General features: G+C 42.1%; 1 protein-coding gene across 3 annotated transcripts in view; it reads left to right on the top strand.

The window, feature by feature from the left end:
* LOC127648904 (homer protein homolog 3) overlaps positions 1-25,000 on the top strand; it is a 66,912-nt gene that overhangs the window by 10,744 nt on the left and 31,168 nt on the right. For all 3 annotated transcript variants that reach the window (XM_052133726.1, XM_052133727.1, XM_052133728.1), the window contains one exon: positions 12,749-12,905. In XM_052133726.1, coding sequence (XP_051989686.1) covers positions 12,749-12,905 — 157 coding nt within the window. The remainder of the gene's footprint in view (positions 1-12,748; positions 12,906-25,000) is intronic.

Consider the following 25,000-nt stretch of genomic DNA (forward strand, 5'->3'; position numbering starts at 1 on the left):
GGCTCCGCCTCCTGAGCCTTCCTCGGCTCCGTCTCCTGAGCCTTCCTCTGCTCCGTCTCCTGAGCCTTCCTCGGCTCCGTCTCCAGAGCCTTCCAGGCCTCCGCCTCTAGAGCCTCCTACGGCGCCACCTCCTACGACGCCACCTCCCTCGGCTCCGCCTCCGGAGCCTTCCAGGGCTTCGCCTCTAGGGCCTCCTACGGCGCCGCCTTCCTCAGCTCCGTCTCCTGGGCCTTCCTCAGCTCCGTCCCCAGCGCCTTCCAGGCCTCCGCCTCTAGAGCTGCCTACGGCGTCACCGCCCTCGGCTCCGCCACCAGAGCCTCCCGAGCCTCCTGCGGCTTCGCCTCCTGAGCTTCCGGAGCCTCCCTTAGCTCCGCCTCCAGGACCTGTTCCTGTCCGATGGCCTCCTCCCAGGCCCCCTGAACCGGCCCCTGCTCTACGGCCATCTCCCAGACCACTAAGACCTGTCCCTGTCCGAAGGCCGCCTCCCAGGCCTCCTAGACTCGTCCCCGTCTTGTGGCCGTCTCCCAGGCCTCCTCAACCTGCCCCTGTCCTGTGGCCACCTCCCAGGTCCCCTGAACTGGCCCTTGCCAAGTGGTCAGCCCCTGGGCCATCTAAACCGGCCTCTGTCCCGTGGCCACCTCCCAGGCCTCCTGACCTTGTTCCTGACCTGTGGTCTCCTCCCAGGGCCCCTGACCCAGTCCCTGTCCTGTGGCCTCCTCCCAGGCCCCCTGACCCTGCTCCCATCCTAGGGCCTCCTCCCAGGGACCCTGACCCTGTTCCTGACCTGTGTCCTCCTCCCAGGCCTCCTGATCCGGTCCCTGCCCCCTGGCCAACTCCCAGGCCACCTAAACCTGTCCCTGTCTCGTGGCCAACTCCCAGGCCACCTAAACCTGTCCCTGTCTCGTGGCCAACTTCCGGGCCATCCAAACCTGCTCACCTATTGTGGCCGCCTCCCAGTTCACCTAGACCTGCCCTTGCCCAGTCAATACCTCCCTGGCCTCCTAAAGCAGTTCCTTCCCGGTGGAGGATTCCAAGACCACCTGACCCTAGCCCGATATCGCAACCCCATAGACTGCCTGCCTTCCCTCTCGGCCTCCCGGGCCTATCTGTCTGCCCCTTGTGTCTCCATGGACTGCCTAGTTGCCCCAGTGAACTGTCTCATTTCCCTTTTCTCCTCCCCGGTCTGCCTGTCTGGCCCCTGTGTCTCCATGGACTGCCTAGTTGCCCCAGTGTTCAGTCTCATCTCCCTTTTTTCCCCCGTGGTCTGCCTAATTGTCCCTTGTGCCTCCTTGATCTGTCCCTGTGTCCCTTGTGCCCCGTTTGGTCTGTCTTTTCTCCCCCTCTTCTAGCCCCCCTCGCCTGGAACATTTTGTGTTTTTGGGTTTTAAGTTTGTTTAGACCGCCTGGAATCCGGTCCTTTGAGGGGGGCTATGTTACTGATCCCTGTGTTCTCTAGTCACGCTCATGTCACGCTTTCCATGCGGTCCGTCCCGTGTTTTCTGTTTCACCCTCGCCAGTCACGCTCCATGTCACTCTTCCTTGTTATCCGTCCCGTGTTTTCTGTTTCACCGAACACGCTCCCTGTCATGTCTTCCTTGTTGCCCGCCTGTGTTTCACTGTCTCTGTTAGAACTACATTTCCCTTCGTCCTCACTCCTCATCACCGCTGTCACAGCGTTATTGTCCGCACCTGTCGTCTATTTTATTATCACCTGTCTTCGTTAATCTGTCATTGGTTTTGTTTGCTCATTGGTTCCTTTGTTCTCTGTCTGTGTATTTAAGCCCTGTCTGTTTGTGCTGTGGTTGTCGTTCGTTAATGTTAGTATCACGTTTCCGTGTATCAGTTCCGATGTCTGCTTAAACGCCTTCTGTCCGTGTTCCCTGTCAGTCTGTCTGCCCGTTCATGGTTACCCTGTCGTCCGTCCAAGGTTCCCCTGCTGTTCTCGCGTTCCTGCCTGTTTTCCCATCGTGGACTTTCCTTTGTTCTAGTGTTTGTTTATTTTTTATCCCAATAAAGCCTGCATTTGGATCCGCACTCTTGTCTGTCTTCCCTGATCATCACAATTTCGACTCGTCCCTCCTTTTCTTCAAAAAAAGAACAAATGTGTGTTCAGTGAGACGCTTACAATGGAAGTCAATGGGGCCAAACGTTTCAAAAGTATAGACACAAGACGTAAACAATATGAGTGTTAACATGATTTTACTGTGATAACATATGCAATTGTATAACTTTGTTGCCATGGCTACGTAACACTGTAATCTCTCATTAAAGGAAGAGCGATATATCGGTTTGACCGATTAATCGGTGCTGATAGTTGCTTTTTGGAACATTATATGCAAAAATCTATTTTGTATAATTGAGTATAATCATCTATATTTTATCCTCACTGCAATGCATATTTTGTTATTTTGATTAGATAATCAAGTATTTAAATTGAAGCGAAGACATGATGCAATGAAAAATGCATCTATATGGAAACGTGCCCCGTCAGCACTTATATATTCATACTTGTGAATAATAATAAACCTTATTAAACCTCATCTAGTGAAGTGTATATATACACACAACACCCTTCATCTGAATATATTGACTAAAAATATAAATATATTTAAACTAAAATAGAGAGCATTGTAACAGTGCCAAGTCTCTGTCATTTCAAAATAAGAGTCTCCGATGTGTTTCAGGCTTATTTATAGTTAAAGTCCCTTGTTATGCATCAAACCTTCATTTATTCTGATTGTTAATTGGATTTTGGTTGAACGATAAACTGCATTTTTTGGGGGGGGAATTGTAAAGTCCCGGGTATATTTCGATTTTGACGCAAACGCTCCATGTCGTCGAACGTGAGCCGTTGGAACGTCTCCATTTTGGTTGGCGCATGGGCCTGCTATGAGACACCGGACTAGTTCAGGAGTTCAGACCAAGTGTGCCGCACAAGCCCTCAAAAGTGAAGCCAAAACGTCTCGATCGCCCCCCGGTGGCTGGTCCTAGTATAGGTCATAAACCCCGCCTCCCCATGTTATTCAACAGGACGTGAGACCAACTAAACAATTAAATTACACTTCACATATCTTTTTTCCAAAGATAGTTTCTGTCATTTACTGTCGTTTCTATCACGTTGATGTAATTTCAAGTGTTTGTTTTCAAAATAAGTTTGTTTTTAGTTATTTGATGCTATAAAAACGGTGCTGTGACATCATGATTGACAGCTGTGATTGACAGGTTCTCTGAGTGAAGTAGTCACTGAAGCACCAACTGACTTTTTTTCGGGATCTTCGGAGGACTGAGGAGATTGGAGCTTTAAATGTAATATCTCAATTTCTATAATTAATTATTTCACACCGTCATAAGTCAAAAGTCAAAAGTGCAGGGGCGTGTGCTTGCGATTGATTCAGCGAGAGTGAGGGCGGGGCCTTGATTTTGCGGCTTTACTTCCTGCTCACTACTGTGCAGGTCTGGTCCCAAAATCGCAACTGCGCAGACTCAAGTCCCAAGATGTCAGCGCCATATCGGGACACTGGCGGCTTCCGTTCTCACCAATCTAAAAGAGCGAAGGGGCGTCGGCCATCTTTTTTTACAGTCTATGGTTCAGACCCATAAAGGTTCCTTTACAGTCCTTCAGACTCAAGTTTTACAAATGCAGGTGGTTCCTGACCTCCTCACACATGCGCTCTTGACTTGCACATCCACTCTTGTTGTTTTTACCTTCGTCTCCTGATGTTTAGCAGTGATTACATCTTATTCTAGACTTCTTTGTGATAGTAACGACTCAAATGTGAGCGTTGCCACCTTGTGGACCCACTAATTAGTGCAAATGCTTCCAGGCGCATATGCACGTTCAAAGATGCGAGGTTATGCCGATGGCACTCTGCTGATGATGAGATTTGCGGCATGCGTCCTGTACGCTGTACGCTCAAATAACAAACAAGTTTTAGCGGTAGAATTAACATAAGTGCTGTAGAAAATTCTGATTGGCCACATTGACGTCCATTGTAACGGTCTCGCTGTAACCTCGATTTTTGCTTATTTTAAAGTAAAAGTGTGGTAAGCATCTGATAATTGAAAAGTGGATATTTGTGGAAATATCAGCATTAAATTCAAGCACAAGGCTTGTCATGTCAAAGCATGCATGAATATCTATTAATTTAGCAATGTATTAACAGTTAAACACGTTATTGTTGTGATAAAGTCTTAAAAAACGAACTTTAAAAATCGTCTTTTTGAAAATGGACATCTGTCTCACAGAGTGACCCATTTAGTGGGATATATGGTAATGATGTCCCCTGCTTTCATAGAGGAGATTTCTCGTGCTATATGGCTCTCCTGTATCCAAAACAATGCTTGTTTATCTCACACAGACGTACAAGCAAAGGTCATGGGATTCTGTTTATGAAAAATACTGCATTCTTTTTTCAGTTGTCATGACGACTGCACAATGTATGTTCGGAGGCGTCTCAAGTGTACAGTACGTCTCAATGAGTTTGCAGTGCACTGGTTTCTTCAAGGCTGATTATAATGGTGTTGCTGTGACCTTCAGTAGCCCTGCGGTGGGTTAAATCGGCAGTGTTGGGATAAAGGGCGCAATGATGAGTTGAGTTCTATATGAACTATTCTATATGATTCTGTTCAATAGCTTGTTTTGGAACTCTTGGTGATATTTGCTGTGATTTAACCCCTAATGCTCTGGTGCATTTTTGGACTACCATCAGCAATAATTCACACTCCAATTTAAAAGCTCACCATTCACACATACTGTGGACTAATTGCAAAAAAATTGGTCACATTTTTCAGAGAACCCCAAAAAGATGGCCGACGCCCCTTTGCTCTTTTCCATTGGTGAGAACTGAAGCCGCCAGTGTCCCGATATGGCGCTGACATCTTGGGACTTGAGTCTGCGCAGTTGCGATTTCGGAACCAAACCTGCGCAGTAGTGAGCAGGAAGTAAAGCCGCGAAATCAAGGCCCCGCCCTCACTCTCGCTGAATCAATCGCAAGCACACGCCCCTGCACTTTTGACTTTTGACTTATGACGGTGTGAAATAATTAATTATAGAAATTGAGATATTAAATTTAAAGCTCCAATCTCCTCAGTCCTCCGAAGATCCTGAAAAAAAGTCTGTTGGTGCTTCAGTGACTACTTCACTCAGAGAACCTGTCAATCACAGCTGTCAATCATGATGTCACAGCACCGTTTTTATAGCATCAAATAACTAAAAACAAACTTATTTTGAAAACAAACACTTGAAATTATCAACGTGATAGAAACGACAGTAAATGACAGAAACTATCTTTGGAAAATGTTGTTCTTTAGAGGTGAAATCCTCTCTGTACAAATGTACAAACTTAAAATGTGCACACTCCAAGGTCGCCAAACCTCTCTGTCCCGGGTGTCGTTGTATCCACTCACGCCCCACAGTCCGACCATATAAAAATGCTGCCCGAACATTTCTGTGCCACCACAGACTGAACGCTTGCCCCTGCCTGGCCACCCTTTTGAATCTAAACTCTTAGCTCTGCCCCTGGCTCCGCCCCTGGCAGTCACTTAACCACAAAGCATCATGACGGTGAGTTTGACGCATCATGACACATTTTTTTCTTTTTTAGAAAATATAAAAATCTAGTTTTATTTGTCCTTTATTTTCCAAATATAATATTCTATCTGCAGTGTACAGGAAATGATTGCAGTATATCTCACACTGCATGTTGATTTAATTCTAGCGGCCCTCTTCAAATCCTACAACAACAATAAAGATGCACCTTGAGGTTAATTTCTCAGTAACAATGTCTTGTAATTGCCCCATTACATAAACAAATCTAGAAATAAGGCAATTAGAGCTAAAATGCAAATGATCTGCTCAAGGGTTTAATTATCTGTTTAACACACACAGTCCAGTGTAGAATATAACGGTTAACAACTAATGGTCTCTTTAAACGTGTGTTTATGAAGTACAGACACCACGGTTGCCTTTGGTTAGCACACGACTCATTTTCCAGTCAGCTCTGTGAATTTTAAAGTCAACATGAAATGGCATTCACAGTTCATTGAACTTCTGTAATGTCCACTGGGTGGCGCTAAAAGCGAGTTAAATCTTCTCCTAAGCGGATCAAGTATTAAACTGACCTCCCTTAAACTGACCTCCCTTTCAACCTAACCGATAGTGTCATAAAAAGCAAATATGAGATGAAAAACAGAATTGTGTCATTTTTTGGTGCTTCTAGGACATTTTCGGCTCACGTTTTGACTCGCGTGCTCTTCAGGACTCATGCATAGGGGTGGCATGTAAAGGGGGGCACCAGCGGCTCACTAAAAATGGTGCAATCGGGCTCCTCGTCCCCTCCAACATCACCTTTCCCCCAACGCTTATAATTGGTCTCCTTGAACACTCCAACGTCACCCCCCCCACCCTCCACGGTGCAATCAACCTCCTCGAACCCTCCAACATCATCCTTCCCCAATGCTTATAATCGGCCTCCTCGACCCCACCAACATCACCCTCCCCCCCCCCACGGTGCAATCGGCCTCCTCGACCCCTCCAACATCACCCTTCCCCAATGCTTATAATCGGCCTCCTCGACCCCACCAACATCACCCTTCCCCAATGCTTATAATCGGCCTCCTCGACCCCACCAACATCATCCTTCCCCAATGCTTATAATCGGCCTCCTCGACCCCACCAACATCACCCTTCCCCAATGCTTATAATCGGCCTCCTCGACCCCTCCAACATCACCCTTCCCCAATGCTTATAATCGGCCTCCTCGACCCCACCAACATCATCCTTCCCCAATGCTTATAATCGGCCTCCTCGACCCCACCAACATCATCCTTCCCCAATGCTTATAATCGGCCTCCTCGACCCCACCAACATCACCCACCCCAACGGTGCAATCGGCCTCCTCAACCCCTCCACCATCACACCCCCCCCACAAGAGTTATGAATACGCTTATATATTTATACACTCTATCTTTTAATACATTCAGAAAAAGCATTAATAACAGTTCTTAACCGCTCATCTGAAATGCTCTGAAATTTCTGCTTTCCTCACCAAGAAAAACAACTGATCAATTCTATGGACGCTTTTAACGTCTTCGCTGACTCCACATATGAATCGTGGTATATTTCATGTTTTCAAAATTCATACAACAGTTTTGTGTGGGTAACAGACCTATAGACCGAAAATGCACGTTATCAGCCACTGACTGTCTTGTAAGTTTTAATCCTGCAGGGGGCGCTTGACGCTCTGAACACCGAATCCTCCATTCAAAATTAATTTATGTGATAATCAACATTATGATCAGAGATTACAAAGACAAGAATTTCTTTCTTTGGAATGATTTCACTGATTAATATGTGCTCAAGTGTGTATTAAAAAAGTAAACAGGGTCAATTTACATTTGATTTCATGTTGACTTTTAAAATGGTCTTTGTTTTGTCCACAACACATTGGAAGAAGCGGTAATTGCAAACAAGTTGCAAAGCCAGTTCTCGCCGCCTTCTTTCCATTAACCCCCAACGGAGCAGCCGCGGCCATCTGCTGGAGGACGGAGGTGCCTGGCCGCCTGGAAGTGGAGGAACGGCCGCTGACCGCGAGGGGAGGAGGGGCTCCCAATCAACCGCCTGGAGCGGTTACCGCTGCCAGGGGTGGGGGAGACCCCTACCATCCACCAAAAAGGGGGCAGGGCGTTCCATCTGCTAGGGGGCCGGAGGTCTGCCTCCGATCCGTCCGGGGAGGAGTGTAAAGGGATTAATGGAGGAGGCGAGAACCAGCATGACAATACAAACAATATTTTAATATAAAACTGAAACAAAAAGACAAACGCACAAAGGTGTCGGACAGCTGCCCGTAAATCTCTCTCTCTATCCCACTGCAGTCTCCAGTCGCCTTTATCCCTCTCAGAGGCTTCATTAGCCTGATTAGGGGCCAGGTGTGTAGCATCACGAACCGGCCCCACCCTCCGCCCTGTCAAAAGACCATATCTATGTAAGAGTGTTTTTTGTGGGGGTCTGGGTAGCTCAGCTAGTATTGACACCGACTATCACCCCTGGAGTCGCGAGTTTGAATCCAGGGCGTGCTGAGTGACTCCAGCCAGGTCTCCTAAGCAACCAAATTGGCCCGGTTGCTAGGGAAGGTGGAGTCACATGGGGTAATCTCCTCGTGGTCGCTATAATGTGGTTGTCGCTCTCGGTGGGTTGAGTTGTGCCATGGAGAATAGCGTGAAGCCTCCACTTGCACTAGGTTTCCATGGTAACGTGCTCAACAAGCCACGTGCCATGCAAGGCGCTAACCTGCCATTGGGAGCAACTCGGGGTTCAGTGTCTTGCCCAAGGGCACTTCGGCATGTGGAGTCATGTGGGCCGGGAATCGAACCACCAACCCTGCGATTAGTAGCCGACCCGCTCTACCACCTGAGCCACAGCCGCCCCAATAAAAGGTCCCATGTTTAATTAACGTTATTAGTTGGGGGAGGATTTCTTTCATATGTAAGCAAAATGAACATTATAACTAAATTAAACCCATCAAACTGAGAGCTTGTGAATCAAATGGGGAAATCTGTATCAGTACCCAGCTCTGTTATCCAACGTTCGGTGCAGTTAGTAACTCACTAAAGGTCTTTAACGCTAGTCAGTTTCTCACATGGGGACTAGTTCACAGACCCAGCTCGTTACTGGTCATCACTTCAGAGTGATTGAAAAATGAAACATAATTGATAGGAGCTGGCACACATCACAGGGGCCCGAGTGAGGGGCTGTTAGCTGGAGAAATATGAAGTGTGAAGCCCGGAGTGTCACCCCCATGGAATTCTGTGAATTCAGGGCAGCTATAAGAAGCACTGCGGTTCTGTGGCGAGGTGGCGTCCTCACGGCGCTGGGGAGGAAAACGATCCCAGCAAACCTGCTGTCCTAATCACGCCCATGTGTGTTGAGCGTTGAGAGATCAGGAAACATGTGGAAAGATTAGACTAACTTGAGATGGATAATTATGGTCTAGGTCTGGCTCAACTCTGAGATCAGTTTTGAATGCTTGTTTGTTTGATAAGGGGCGATTGAAATTGTATTTTTTCCTCTGAGGTCCGTTTAAAATGTAGGTCAATGTTTTTTTGCATTAAGAACAGTCATCATTTCATTTCGTATGAGCATTTTACACTCTCTATTTGATCTTTAGAATTAAATGCACTGTTTATTTCCTACTGTGTCTTTGAGGCTTTAATGTAAACGCTAAATAGGGAGCAAGGGAGCATCCTATAGCTCTCCTATAACTGTTATGAGACCAGTGCAGACAGACAGCACACTGGAGGTTAAGACGTGCACTAAATAGGGAGCAAGGGAGCATCCTATAGCTCTCCTATAACTGTTATGAGACCAGTGCAGACAGACAGCACACTGGAGGTTAAGACGTGCACTAAATAGGGAGCAAGGGAGCATCCTATATCGCTCTATAACTGTTCTGAGACCAGTGCAGACAGACAGCACACTGGAGGTTAAGTCATGCACTAAATAGGGAGCAAGGGAGCATCCTATAGCTCTCCTATAACTGTTATGAGACCAGTGCAGACAGACAGCACACTGGAGGTTAAGTCATGCACTAAATAGGGAGCAAGGGAGCATCCTATAGCTCTCCTATAACTGTTCTGGGACCAGTGCAGACAGACAGCACACTGGAGGTTAAGTCATGCACTAAATAGGGAGCAAGGAGCATCCTATAGCTCTCTATGCAGTTAAGTGTGTTCACTCCTAAAATCTGATCAAAAGTTCAGTTTCAGGCTGCAGATGATGTTTGGATCACTCAACATGTTTGACACATCGGGACAATGATCATCAGTACATGGATTCACCATTTATACTGTATCATTTTATTTTAACATGGTTGGCTGTGATTGGACGATGCTGGACGTTACTTTGAATCTGAATTAATCATGATCATTTCTGATATAACGTCTCAAAAACATGAATAATCAACACTTCTGGAAACATAATAAACAATCTGATTAAAAAAAAAAAAAACAGACTTTCTATATCTTGATATTACTTAAAATTTCACAACTTAGTCCCGCTGTCCACATGTGTGAACATTAATTTTCAGGAAAAATATTTGCTCTAGAATTTTTTTACATTTTTGCATGTTTATTAGGTGCTACTAGGTACAAATCAAAAAGGGAAATGGAGAATGCACACAGAAGTTTTGTAAATATAATTCACAAGATATGAAGTTGGAGACACGTGATGCTGACGGGGCACGTGTCCATATAGAACATGTAATCAAAATCTAAATATGCATTTTAAGCGAGGATAAAAATATGGATGAATATGGTCAGTGATGACAGTCTGTATTAGACACAGTAAATCCTCACGCGGTGTCCGCGATTGTTTCTAGTTTACCTCCGAAGGCTGCGTTCGTACTCTGAAACAGCTTCGTCACGGGAAAATAAACTATCGCCGATAACAAGAGGTCGTCCTCTAAATGAGACATTCCCTCAAAAATACTTTAAAACTAAAAATGCAATTTATATATGTTGAAATGATGCTCTGGATTGATTGACAAACATGTCAAATCTCAAAATAGTCAAATATTAGCCAAATCGTTCAATTTAAACACGCTAGTTTTCATTTGTGAAATATTTCTTGTCATTTTGCACGATGTCAAATCATCACTGCTTTCCACTGAAAGGCTAGGCGACGTGTGCAGGTCTTTGTGTGAACTGGTGGTTTAAAATCTCTTACGGGTTTATTAGCAGAACGCTGAATGGGACGAGCCTCCGCATGTGTTACATTAGTAATCTGCCTTTCATTCATTACAATAATCCATTCATACATGACTCATATTGGCTTTATTGTAACAAGTAATATGCTGGAGTGGATGAAAAAGGAAGACTGTTCTCAAATTAGCTCCTGGACTAAAAGGCTTTCTTTTTCTGATTTTCTGCAAAATAAAAGAACGAATCGGAAGTTCATGGAAAATGTGCTTCTAGACCATGTTCATGTCACTATTAATTAGAGCAGGTGATGGAGGTACAGAATGATACTGCATCTCGCTCTCCTTTCAGCCTTTTGAGAATATACATCACCAGATTTCTTTGTTTTCGTTCAGAGGAATAACCTGGAAACTCAATGGCCTGATATAAAGTGTGCTAAAATCAAATGGATTTTGGAGCAACATCAGGGTCAGTAAATGATGTCAGAATTGTCATAATTAGTTTATTCCTGATGTTGTTTAATTTGATATCGATTACTGATATTTGAATGGCTTTGAATGCAAGCGTCTTCTGTATGTACTGTACATAAAGGGTAAAGATGAAGCTGTCGGGGGTCTAATGGCTTTTAACTATTACTCGCTCATCCCATGAGGTTTCGTGCTAAAATATTAGCTGTCAGATTTACTTGACAGAGAAATCAGTCTCAGTTTTGACATGTTATGACTTGATGGCTCTTAATGGTTCAGTCTCATGTGGCATCTAATTTGCAGACTCTTCATCTCGTGTTATTATCAAGTGTCCAGTACATAGTGTGACCAGACGATTTTATGGGCCAAGATAGTTCCGGTTCAGGATGCCTTTGTTTCTGATATTTAATTTTAGCTTTAGTTTGATTGCCAGCTCAGTGAGTTAAGACGGCGACTATCACACCTGGAGTCACGAGTTTGAATCCAGGGTGTGCTGAGTGACTCCAGTCAGGTCTCCTTAGCAACCAAATTGGCCCGGTTGCTAGGGAGGGTAGAGTCACATGGGGTAACCTCCTCGTGGTCGCTATAATGTGGTTACTGTCTCAGAACAGTTATAGGAGAGCTATAGGATGCTCCCTTGCTCCCTATTTAGTGAATGACTTAACCTCCAGTGTGCTGTCTGTCTGCACTGGTCTCAGAACAGTTATAGAGAGCTATAGGATGCTCCCTTGCTCCCTATTTAGTGAATGACTTAACCTCCAGTGTGCTGTCTATCTGCACTGGTCTCAGAACAGTTATAGGAGAGCTATAGGATGCTCCCTTGCTCCCTATTTAGTGCATGACTTAACCTCCAGTGTGCTGTCTGTCTGCACTGGTCTCAGAACAGTTATAGGAGAGCTATAGGATGCTCCCTTGCTCCCTATTTAGTGCATGACTTAATCTCCAGTGTGCTGTCTGTCTGCACTGGTCTCAGAACAGTTTGAAATGCACCTCATTTTCATCATAACTCCATATAAAGCCTCTGAAAGCTTTTGGATGAACCCATTTATTCTCAATGTGCTAATGCAGTTAATATATGGATATCTATGGTAAAAATTCACTAAAGTACACTAAAGTGTACATTGTGTTTATCAGCGTGGCGTTTCACAATAAATCGCGATAAATCGGATGAAAGTAGAGACTCTGATCTTTAGACTCAAACAGGTTTTAGTGTAAAAGCTTAATGAGGTTTCTTACCAGATGTATTTTTGTTGGCGTTTCTCCCAAAGACAAACTCCGCTGTGATCAGCGCCATGTTGTTTGGTCACATGACTCACTGAAAGTTTAACCCTTTATTGACAGCACAGAGTCTCCTGAACTGAGATCAGTCGGTTTGAATTAAATTAAATTATGTATGCAGGTTAAAAGCTGTATTTTACACAGTAATAATAAATGTTTATTAAAGTATATCTATTTTATTATATAGTATGTTTTTTATATTTAAAATCGTATATATCAGAAATTGAAGTACACCTGTGCATATTGTTCTTTATCGCTTGTTTTGTGTATGCGTTTTGTTTCTCATGTTTCAATGTGCTTTGTTGTTTTAGGGAGCAGCCCTTCTTCAGCACAAGAGCTCATGTGTTTCAAATCGATCCCGCCACCAAACGCAACTGGATCCCTGCCAGCAAGCATGCGGTCACGGTGTCTTTCTTCTATGATGCAAACAGACACGCCTACCGCATCATCAGTGTGGGAGGGACCAAGGTGAGAATCTTTCTGTATTGATCAGCCGTCTTCAGGTAGAAGAGAGTGGAGGGTCTATGCATGTTTCTAAGGGCCCTATTTTAAGATTGCAAGCAATAAGTCAGAAGTGCAAAGTCAGTGGGCCATGAGGTTTTGGTATTTTCGTGCAAGCTAGTGCAAGTGGGGTTGGCGAAATTGCACGTGCAAGGCACTAATTTGGCCAAGGGCGTTTCTTCTCCAGTCCCTTGTCCATCCTATACAGTCCATTCCCTTTTATCCAAAGTGACTTACAGTACACTTATTACAGGGACAATCCCCCCGGAGCAACCTGGAGTTAAGTGTCTTGCTCAAGGACACAATGGTGGTGGCTGTGGGGATCGAACCAGCAACCTTCTGATTACCAGTTATGTGCTTTAGCCCACTACGCCACCACCACTGCACATTAACAGTGATTGAATCGGCACGCACGTCACTTCTACCGGTTGATTTTGATTTAAAAAAAAAATGTATTCATCTATTGAAACATGTATGAAACAAAAATATGTACTTTATCACCACCTGCTGGTGGAATCTCCTAACTGCAACTGCAGGAACTGGAGTTAAGATGTGGTACTGAAACGTCTTAGCGCAACGACCGCAAATTGCGCTTTGCCCCACTTCATTTACATACAATAAACCCACAGTTTGCGCACATACACCCACAGTATCATAATCACTCCAACGCCCACTTGCACTTTGCCCTGGCACGATAATTGCACTTATCCTCCCTTTCGCGAAAATAGAGGCCTACATCTATAAATCTGTGTTTCAACCAGTTTCAGGCTGATATGAAGAAGTTTACAGCAAATGCTTTCATGTACTGATGCATGATATATCTGTAACCGTATCAGAACTGACCAATGATAACATAGTAGCATTTTAAGGTATATATTCATCAGTGTTGGTCATATTAAGTATGCAGAAAGTGTGTTGAATGCAATATGATTCTGTGGCAGGGCGGAGGGCGGGGCTGGGTCGAGATCCTACGCACCTGGTCCCGTATTAGGCTAATCAAGCCTCCGAGAGGGATAAAGGCCGACTGCAGAGGATCGTGCGGGAGAGAGAGTTCGTTTATGGACATGTCCGTCATGTGTGTGTTTGTCTTCTGTTTTAGTTTATTATTAAACCATTATTTATGTTGAAAAGCCGGTTCTCGCCTCCTCCTTTCCACGATCCTATGCAGTCGACCTTTATACCTCTCGGAGGCTTGATTAACCTAATACGGGACCGGGTGTGTAGGATCACGACACGGCCCCGCCCTCCGCCCTGCCACAGATTGTGTATGGAATAATCAACCTGACCTACAATTTACAGCGTTTTGAATGAACCTCATACAGAATGAAAATCATACAGTTCCGGTATTTATAAAAAAATGGAACCGGTTCCGATCAAGAACCGGTTCTTGGTTCCCCAATTTCAGGGTGTCAATGTCCGTTTTTTAACAACTGACATCCTATCTTAATACAGTAGAGTTTAGTTTACATTGCATGCAGTTTGGTTTCAGAGTAAATTATTCTACTTTACATTTATTAGATTTAGAGTTGCTAATCTTAAATCTGAGGCCATGGTTCTCAGCAGGAAACCGATGGAGTGCGTACTCCAGGTAGGGAAGGAGGTATTGCCCCAAGTGAAGGAGTTCAAGTACCTCGGGGTCTTGTTCACGGGTGAGGGGACAATGGAGCGGGAGGTTGGCCGGAGAATCGGGGCAGCGGGGGCGGTATTGCACTCGCTCTATCGCACCGTTAGTCACGAAAAGAGAGCTGAGCCGGAAGGCAAAGCTCTCGATCTACCGGTCAATTTTGTTCCTACCCTCACCTATGGTCATGAAGGCGGGGTCAGGCCGAAAGAACTAGGTCACGGAGTACAAGCGGCCGAAATGGGCTTCCTCAGAAGGGTGGCGGGCTTCTCCCTTAGAGATAGGGTGAGGAGCTCAGTCATCCGTGAGGAGCTCGGAGTAGAGCCGCTGCTCCTTTGCGTCGAAAGGAGTCAGTTGAGGTGGTTTGGGCATCTGGTAAGGATACCCCCTGGCCGCCTCCCTAGGGAGGTGTTCCAGGCACGTCCAGCTGGGAGGAGGCCTCGGGGAAGACCCAGGATTAGGTGGAGAGATTACATCGCCACACTGGCCTGGGAACGCCTCGGGGTCCCCCAGTCAGAGCTGGTTAATGTGGCTCGGGATAGGGAAGTTTGGGGCCCCCTGCTGGAGCAGCTGCCCCCGCGACCCGACTTCGGATAAGCGGTTGAAGATGGATGGATGGATGGACATTTAATAGAGCAAATCAAATCTAGACTTCACAATGGAGGATTAGCTGGTGCTATATTTTTAGATTTGCGTAAAGCCTTTAATCACAGTTAATCATGAACTACTTCTTTCTAAATGGTCTAAGTTTCAGTTTTCATCTGGAGCTTTAGCGTGGATATCCTCTTATATTTACACATTGTTCTCTATTTGATAAATTAAAGGAGTTCTGTCCAGTAACTTGCATTATACAATGGGTGTACCCCAAGGATCCGTGTTAGGTCCTTTATTATTTAGCCTGTATATTAATAATCTCCCGAAACTTTGTAGGGATACAAGTGCAAATGTATGCTTATTCTGAGCTCAATTAACTTGGTGTAATATTGGACTCAAATCTTAGTTTTAAAAAACATATAAGGAAAATGGTGAGGACTATTAAATATAACTTGGCAAATACACCAAATAGTGTATTTTCACATGCTAATTTAAAAATGCATGCATACAGAATATGTGTATACTGTACATAGTGTGTACTGCATACTACAGAAGCTGTTCAAGCAGTTTAGTTGTAGCACACAGACGCAACAGGAAATCCATCAGACGGCTGGAATAATCATACCCCATCGGTGCAAGCTACAACCTTTTAGATTGTGATTATGGACCAGATGTGATTATAGCTGACACAAGAGGATTTAAACAGAAGTGAAGGTTAATAGCAGTCAGACACCTGATATCAGAGAGATTTGGACTGAATGAATCTTTAAGTGCTGGAGGTGGTATTTAGGGACCTGGTGTTACGATTTTGTATCTTTTGTTTTTTAATTTATCTTCATTTGAAATATTGTGATTCGTGTATTAATGCAAGAAATCTTTTACTCACTCGATTCTTAATTTTCATGGGAATTTATAGACTTCTTGGCTCGTTAAGAGTTTGTTTATTTTTTCAAATAGAGTGGTGGTGGCGTAGTGGGCTAAAGCACATAACCGGTAATATAGTATATTTTTCAATATTCTAGTATGTTTTTATATCAAAGTACTTATATGAGTTACCTGGCCCTTGTGTGACCCAGGAGAGAGCATATGAGGCTACTAAAAATGTTGATGCTGCAGAGGCCACAAAGAGCACCCAGCTGTAACAAAATAATTTGGCTAAGGACCTTGAAACACAGTTGAAGATAAGAAGTAAAAACAACTAGTGGTCAAATTAATTAAAAAGATAGACTAAAGCCAAGTTTCTACCAGTAAAAAGATATCAAAAGGCTCTGTGAGATAATGGTGGCAAATAGTATCCATTGGTTACAAAAATAACGAAGGGGCGCAGAAATGAGGTAATGCCAGATAACAAACTGTATAGAAGAGGAGGTTTTGGACTAAGAGAGTCAGAACGGACAGCTGGCCGGTCTCATGTTTGTTGGTGTTCAATAAACTACAACTTTGGCATCTGGAATTCAAGACTCCGAGAGTTTTCTTACAACTTAGAGAGATTCATCGCGATTTTCCACTACAGTAATCGGAAGGTTGCTGGTTCGATCCTCACAGTCACTACCATTGTGTCCTCGAGCAAGGCACTTAAGTGCACTGTAAGTCGCTTTGGATAAAAGCATCTGCCAAATGCATAAATTTAAATGTAATTAATGTTTTTATTTATTTATTTATGTTTACATGAAGTCAAGGTACTTTTTATTCTAAAAGAATGTCAGTATCAACAGCGTTATTTTCCACAAAGTCATTCATGTTTGTCTTTTGATGGAAATGCCTTTTTTCAAATGTAGTAAATATTTCATCATGTAACAGACCAAATTAACCAAATGTTCAATTATTTAAACCTTTTATAAACAACTTCCCATCATTTAAACATGTATCAATTAAGCAATAAGGCATGAGTGGCCGTGCTATATTGTTAATATAGTCATTAGGGCTGTAACGATACACAAAATCAACATTTCGGTTCACATCTCCATTTTTGAGCATTTTTGAGTACACTTCAGAATTAAACAAAACGAAATAATAAAAACATTTCTGTGTGAACATAATTCAAGTAAGTTTAAAGGAGACCTTTTATGCCCCTTTTTACAAGATGTAATATAAGTCTCAGGTGTCCCCTGAATGTGTCTGTGAAGTTTCAGCTCATAATACCCCACGGATCATTTATTATATCATGTTATAAACGCCTCTTTTTGGGTGGAATCAAAAACACACCGTCTCTTTAAATGCAAATGAGCTGCTGCTCCCCGCCCCCTTTCAGGAAGAGGGCTGTGCCTTTACAGCTTGTGCTTCGGTTACTACAGCAACAACAAATCAGAACCAATATGACTGACAGCATAAATACCAGAGTTCAGCCATATATGTATGAATATATATATATATATATATATATATAATCTATCTGGTCTCCGTGAATACAATCAGAGACAATGCTAACTTTAGCTGCATTAGCCGTGGAATCAGCTAACAAGCACATTCAGAAAGGCAATTTGCAAACATTCACATAATATAAAGAGTGATACTTGCATCTTCAGGATATAAAGCTGGCACACGAACAGTTGGTGCTGATCCATGCTTCAGAATCACATTGTTTGAAAATCCTGCTTTATATTGGTGTCAAATTATTTGCACAAACACACACACATTTCTGTATGTTTTGGGGCACATTTCCTTCAAAAACAAAACTTGTCCACTGCGTCTTCAGCGGCTCTGATTCGGGAGTTCATGAAGACTCTTATGTTCACTTTTACAGCAACAACAGACACTTATGAGACATTATTCTTCTCACTGTATCTGCTCCAGGACTGTGTGTGTACATCACTCAGGGGAGGAGCTATCATAATAGGGTGGAGTCCATCACCAGTCGTGGGCGTGGCCTGCTCTAACGTGACATCACTTTAGAGCAGAAACGAAAAGCGTTCATTTTGACACTGTTTATGATGAATAGAAATATAAGAAAGACTTTTAACATTGTAGGGTGGTTGTGTACACACACTGCCGACTCACATTTATGTACAAACACCACGTAAAAGTGTATTATGCATAATGGGACCCCTTTAAAGTTTTTAGAACAGAATTTGAAATGACCCAATTATCCGTAATATAGTGGGCGGTAATGGTGATGTAGCTTTCTGTTGCACAGGACGTCCACCCATCTGTAGTCCATACAATGAATTTGGCATTATGCATCTCCTCCTGTAGTTTAACATTTACTTCGTCATAAAGTTTAGGCAACACGTTTTGGGTGAAATGCAGTCGGCTTGGCACTACATATCTGGGACATGAAAGCGGGGCGGCATTGGCTCAGGTGGTAGAGCGGGTTGTCCACTAATCGCATGGTTGGCGCTATATAAATGCAGGCCATTTACCATGAAAGCGGCGATTGCTTTGGTAAAATCATACTTGCCTTAACTTACTAACTAGCTAGAATAATAATTTCATGATTTACATGTAATGTTTACTGTGAAATGAGAACATTTATTTTATTGTAGTGTGTGTAAAGAGCTCAAGGGGCTGCATCTGTAATTGATGGCAGGCTGCTGGGGTCCGAGAGGGGCGTTTGTCACGGTTTGGTCTTCTCGAACCGCGACACGGGATCGTGGCTGTTTGTATCGCGATTTCGGTTGCGGTTCGCGTATCGTTACAGCCCTAATAGTCGTGGCTAAAGGGCGTTTTAAGACTATATTCACAATATGGCAGAGCCACGAGTGTATTATTGCTTTAATAAAATGGTTAGTACATAATACAAATATTAAGAACACCAGTTTTCATTAAAATTGTACATTTTGTAAGTTAAAATCATTAAATGACATCCTTCCGCCAGAAAAAATAGTCCCTGACAGTAAACAGCAAACAGAATGTTGCTTGGCAACAAGAGAACTTTCAGCTGTGTGTGCTGCGGAGTGATACAAATAACAGTTCCGTGAAGATCATGAATAAAACACAGCTGTTGACCAATCAGCATCCAGCAACGGAATGGGGGCGTGTTTAGAATCTGTTTATTTTTGCAATTCCGTTTGGTGGTTAAACAACATGAGAAATCTCTCCTGCAAACCTGTGTTCATAAAATAATAACATATGATGAATATACTGATGTATGAGCTACTTTTTAGAAGTTACTGTGTTGTGAATTCCTCCCGTTTAGACAGTTTAGGATATTGCGTTACGTTAAGCCCATCATTGACAAAGTTAAAAAAACCTTTCGTCAACCAACACAAGGTAATTTCATGACAAGATTAAAACTGTATATCGATTGTTGGTGGTGAATAACAATACAATAGAGGTAAAACATCAAACCCCTTTTTAGCAGCATTTAGACAAGCATTATAGTTTGAATCGAGAGGAGACTGTTTAAAGCAGGTTTTTATTGAAGGAAAACTCAGTTTGGAGGAACAGAACTTGCATCTTGTGACTGTCGGAGTGATCAATAATGTCGATGAAACCAATCAAACCTGTCTGACCTTCTCGGCCAATCAGAGACACTGACGAAAGTGTCGATCACTGAGGCGGAGAGACGGCAGGTCATAAGTAGGGCAAATGGGGTAAGATGAGCTCAATGGGGTCAATTTTAGATTTTTGTTATGTGAGCATATATTTACCAAATATCTACCATATCTAGCTACAGTTCTGTGAAAAAGTATTTGCCCCCTTCTGATTTCTTATGTTTTTTGGATATCTCATACTAAATTGTTTAAAAAATGTAAACAAAATCTAACATAAAACAAAGGCAATCTGAGTAAACACAAAATACAGTTTTTAAATTATAATATTATTTATTGAAGCAAAAAAGTTATCCATTACCAACTGGGCCTGTGTGAAAAAGTATTTACCCCCTTAGTTACTAAATCCCCAAATCAATGAAACTGCATTCATAATGCGGTTCAGCTGGATTAGACACACCCAGACCTGATTACTGCCAGTCCTGTTCAATCAAATCAACACCTGAATACAACTTTTCAGCTGCATGATGTTGGCTAAAAGGCCAGTAGCACACTATGCCAAGGTCGAAAGTATTTCCAGAAATTACGAGGAAAAAAAGTGATTGAAATACATCAGTCTGGGAAGGGTTACAAATATATTTGAAAGGCTCTGGGACACCAAAGAACCACATTGAGAGCCATTATCTCCAAATGGAGAAAACTTGACACAGTAGTGAACCCTCCCAGAAGTGGCCGACCTTCCAAATTTCCTCCACAGTGATGACTAATCTAGGAAGTCACAAAAAAGCCAAGGGTAACATCCAAGGAACTGCAGGCCTCTCTCTCGCATCAATAAAGGTCACTGTTCATGACTCCACTATCAGAAAGGCACTGGGCAAAAATGGCATCCATGGAAGGGTGGGGAGCCAAAAAACGCTGCTAACCCAGAAGAACATTAAGGCTCGTCTGAATTTGGCCAGAACACACCTTGATGATCCTCAAGCCTTTTGGGAGAACGTTCTGTGGACCGATGAGTCGAAAGTGGAACTGTTTGGAACATCTGGCGTAAATCAAACACAGAGTTCCCCAATAAGAACATCATGTCTACTGTCAAGCATGGTGGTGGTCGTGTGATGGTGTGGGGATGCTTTGCTGCTTCAGGGCGACTTGCAATAATTGAGGGTAACATGAATTCTGCTCTCTACCAGAAAATCTTAAAGGAGAACGTCCGGTCATCAGTCCGTGAGTTGAAGCTCAAGCGCAACTGGATTATGCAGCAAGACAATGATCCAAAGTATTGAGTAAGTCACCTCTGAATGACTCAAAAGAAGCTAAATGTAAGTTTTGGAGTGTCCTAGTCAAAGTCCTGACTTGAACCTGATTGAGATGATCTGGCAGGACCTTAAACGGGCAGTTCATGTTCGAAAACCCATAATGTGGCTGAACTAAAGCAGTTCTGTAAAGAAGAAAGGGCCAAAATTCCCCCACAGCGTTGTGAAAGACTGATCTCCAGTTATCGGAAGTGTTTGATTGCAGTAGTTGCTGCTAAAGGTGACACAACCAGCTGTTAAGTTAAAGGGGGCAGTTAGTTTTTCACATGGGTGTTATAGGAGTTGCATAACTTTTTTGCTTCAATAAAACAAATATATATATATTTGAAAACAGTATTTTATGTTTACTCACGCAGGCTTTACTCTTTCTACACAAAAATAGAAATCAGGAAGGGGCAAATACTTTTTCACAGCACTGTATCTGCGATTGAGAGGGCTCATGAGAAAAGTGTTTATACAGATTGGTTTTTGAATGTCAAACGGAAGTTTCTACATGACGGCGCTGTGTTATAGAAAGGAAGAACTGGCTCATCTTACCCCCACCTTAATATGATAGCATGTCAGAACACATGTGGTGCGCCTCAGAACATTGATTTAATGAATGAACAGACATTCAAATATGCCAGTGATTGTTTACTTTTTTTAATATCAGTCCATGAACGCATCTCTGTTCACGACCGTGTCCTGAAAATGTTTGCCGTGTTATTTGGGTCGTTATCAGAGGCCGAAACGCTCTTTCTTCTTTCTCAATGAGCCTGAAAATGAAAAAGTATACCCTTCTAATATTAGAGGGTTATTGTGCTCTTTTGCATGTTCCAATGAAAATCCAGCCTCATTCAGTCTGTTGTGATCGCACATTTTAACAACAGAGATAACAAACAGAATATTCTTGTCTTGTTTTATCTGCTCTATGCCTAATGTTACAATGCTGAATTAATTCTAATGCATATTAGATGAACTCTAGACAAATATTTAAATGCAATGTAGGCAACTAATTAGGTGTTTAAAAATTACATTATTTACATTTTGATTCATGAATTCATCTAATCTAGTTGTTAACAGATATTGTATTTTGTAAAGGCTGATACTGATGTCTGGAGAGCAGGATGATGATGCTGATAACATATGCATTAGTGTCAATATAATGGCTGATAATATATGCATTAGTGTCAATATGACGGCTGATAACATATGCATTAGTGTCAATATAATGGCTGATAATATATGCATTAGTGTCAATATGACGGCTGATAATACATGCATTAGTGTCAATATGACGGCTGATAATATATGCATTAGTGTCAATATGACGGCTGATAATACATGCATTAGTGTCAATATGACGGCTGATAATATATGCATTAGTGTCAATATGACGGCTGATAATATATGCATTAGTGTCAATATGACGGCTGATAATATATGCATTAGTGTCAATATGACGGCTGATAATATATGCATTAGTGTCAATATGACGGCTGATAATATATGCATTAGTGTCAATATAACGGCTGATAATATATGCATTAGTGTCAATATGACGGCTGATAATATATGCATTAGTGTCAATATCACGGCTGATAATATATGCATTAGTGTCAATATCACGGCTGATAACATATGCATTAGTGTCAATATGACGGCTGATAACATATGCATTAGTGTCAATATGACGGCTGATAACATGCATTAGTGTCAATATGACGGCTGATAATATATGCATTAGTGTCAATATGACGGCTGATAACATGCATTAGTGTCAATATCACGGCTGATAACATATGCATTAGTGTCAATATGACGGCTGATAACATATGCATTAGTGTCAATATGACGGCTGATAACATGCATTAGTGTCAATATGACGGCTGATAACATGCATTAGTGTCAATATGACGGCTGATAACATATGCATTAGTGTCAATATGACGGCTGATAATATATGCATTAGTGTCAATATGACGGCTGATAATATATGCATTAGTGTCAATATGACGGCTGATAATATATGCATTAGTGTCAATATGACGGCTGATAATATATGCATTAGTGTCAATATAACGGCTGATAATATATGCATTAGTGTCAATATGACGACTGATAACATATGCATTAGTGTCAATATGACGGCTGATAATATATGCATTAGTGTCAATATGACGGCTGATAATATATGCATTAGTGTCAATATGACGGCTGATAATATATGCATTAGTGTCAATATGACGGCTGATAATATATGCATTAGTGTCAATATGACGGCTGATAATATATGCATTAGTGTCAATATGACGGCTGATAATATATGCATTAGTGTCAATATGACGGCTGATAATATATGCATTAGTGTCAATATGACGGCTGATAATATATGCATTAGTGTCAATATGACGGCTGATAATATATGCATTAGTGTCAATATGACGACTGATAATATATGCATTAGTGTCAATATAACGACTGATAATATATGCATTAGTGTCAATATGACGACTGATAATATATGCATTAGTGTCAATATGACGCTGATAATATATGCATTAGTGTCAATATAACGGCTGATAATATATGCATTAGTGTCAATATAACGGCTGATAATATATGCATTAGTGTCAATATAACGGCTGATAATATATGCATTAGTGTCAATATAACGGCTGATAATATATGCATTAGTGTCAATATAACGGCTGATAATATATGCATTAGTGTCAATATAACGGCTGATAATATATGCATTAGTGTCAATATAACGGCTGATAATATATGCATTAGTGTCAATATAACGGCTGATAATATATGCATTAGTGTCAATATAACGGCTGATAATATATGCATTAGTGTCAATATAACGGCTGATAATATATGCATTAGTGTCAATATAACGGCTGATAATATATGCATTAGTGTCAATATAACGGCTGATAATATATGCATTAGTGTCAATATAACGGCTGATAATATATGCATTAGTGTCAATATAACGGCTGATAATATATGCATTAGTGTCAATATGACGGCTGATAATATATGCATTAGTGTCAATATGACAGCTGATAATATATGCATTAGTGTCAATATGACAGCTGATAATATATGCATTAGTGTCAATATGACAGCTGATAATATATGCATTAGTGTCAATATAACGGCTGATAATATATGCATTAGTGTCAATATAACGGCTGATAATATATGCATTACTGTCAATAGTGTCAATAAAACCAAGCATGCATGCCCATTGAAGAGCAGGAACTGTTTTTGTTGCAAACGCACCTTGTAAGCGCAAAAGGCTGTTTGTATTTGAATTGACCTCTCTGAACTATAAATGAATGCCGCACGATTCGATGTTCATGTAATCTGTCATGACCGCATGATTATTAAACTCATGAATGGAGGCAGTTGTGGGGGGTCGTCCCGCTCGCTGTTGTTCTCAAAGCCATTTCATCTCAGTTGTTGATGGATTACTAGAGTGTCTCCGCTTGATCCAACACCTCTCATCTGACCCACATTGGTCACGAGTCCTGTACGGGCATTATTCAGGCGGTCACCGTGGTAATCTGCAGTCACATGACTCCTCCTGTCGGGAGGAACAGGGTCATTAAAGAGAGAATGAGCCATGCGAGGCAAAGTGTTAACCCAAAAAATCCTTCATGAAATATTGCTTTTAAAAATGCCATCATCTGAAGTTTTAAACGCATTGGATGATTTAGGGGCTGTTCACACGAACGTGTTTTTGCCTGCATCTGCTCTTGTGTAAACACACACTGGACGAACATCCATACCTGCTGCACACAATGTTGCCTACAACATAATATCATATTATAATGGCAAACTGGACAACAATAAATCATTTTTGTGTTGTAAAATTAATAAATATCAACTGAATTCCAAAATGTTACTGGGTGAAGTAGGTTTTGCACATCCTGTTCAAAAAAAGTGTTTTGTATAAATGTAAGTCGGTAAATATAGTTTTTTTTTTTTCACTGTATTGTGGAAAAACTGGAAAACACACATTCATTATCTTTAACTAGATTTTTATTTCATTAATCATTTTTAATGTACTTGGCTACACTGGTTGATAGGAAGAATTAAAAATTATGATTT

Source organism: Xyrauchen texanus, chromosome 9, assembly GCF_025860055.1.
Source record: "Xyrauchen texanus isolate HMW12.3.18 chromosome 9, RBS_HiC_50CHRs, whole genome shotgun sequence".
NCBI classification, from domain to species: Eukaryota; Metazoa; Chordata; class Actinopteri; order Cypriniformes; family Catostomidae; genus Xyrauchen; species Xyrauchen texanus.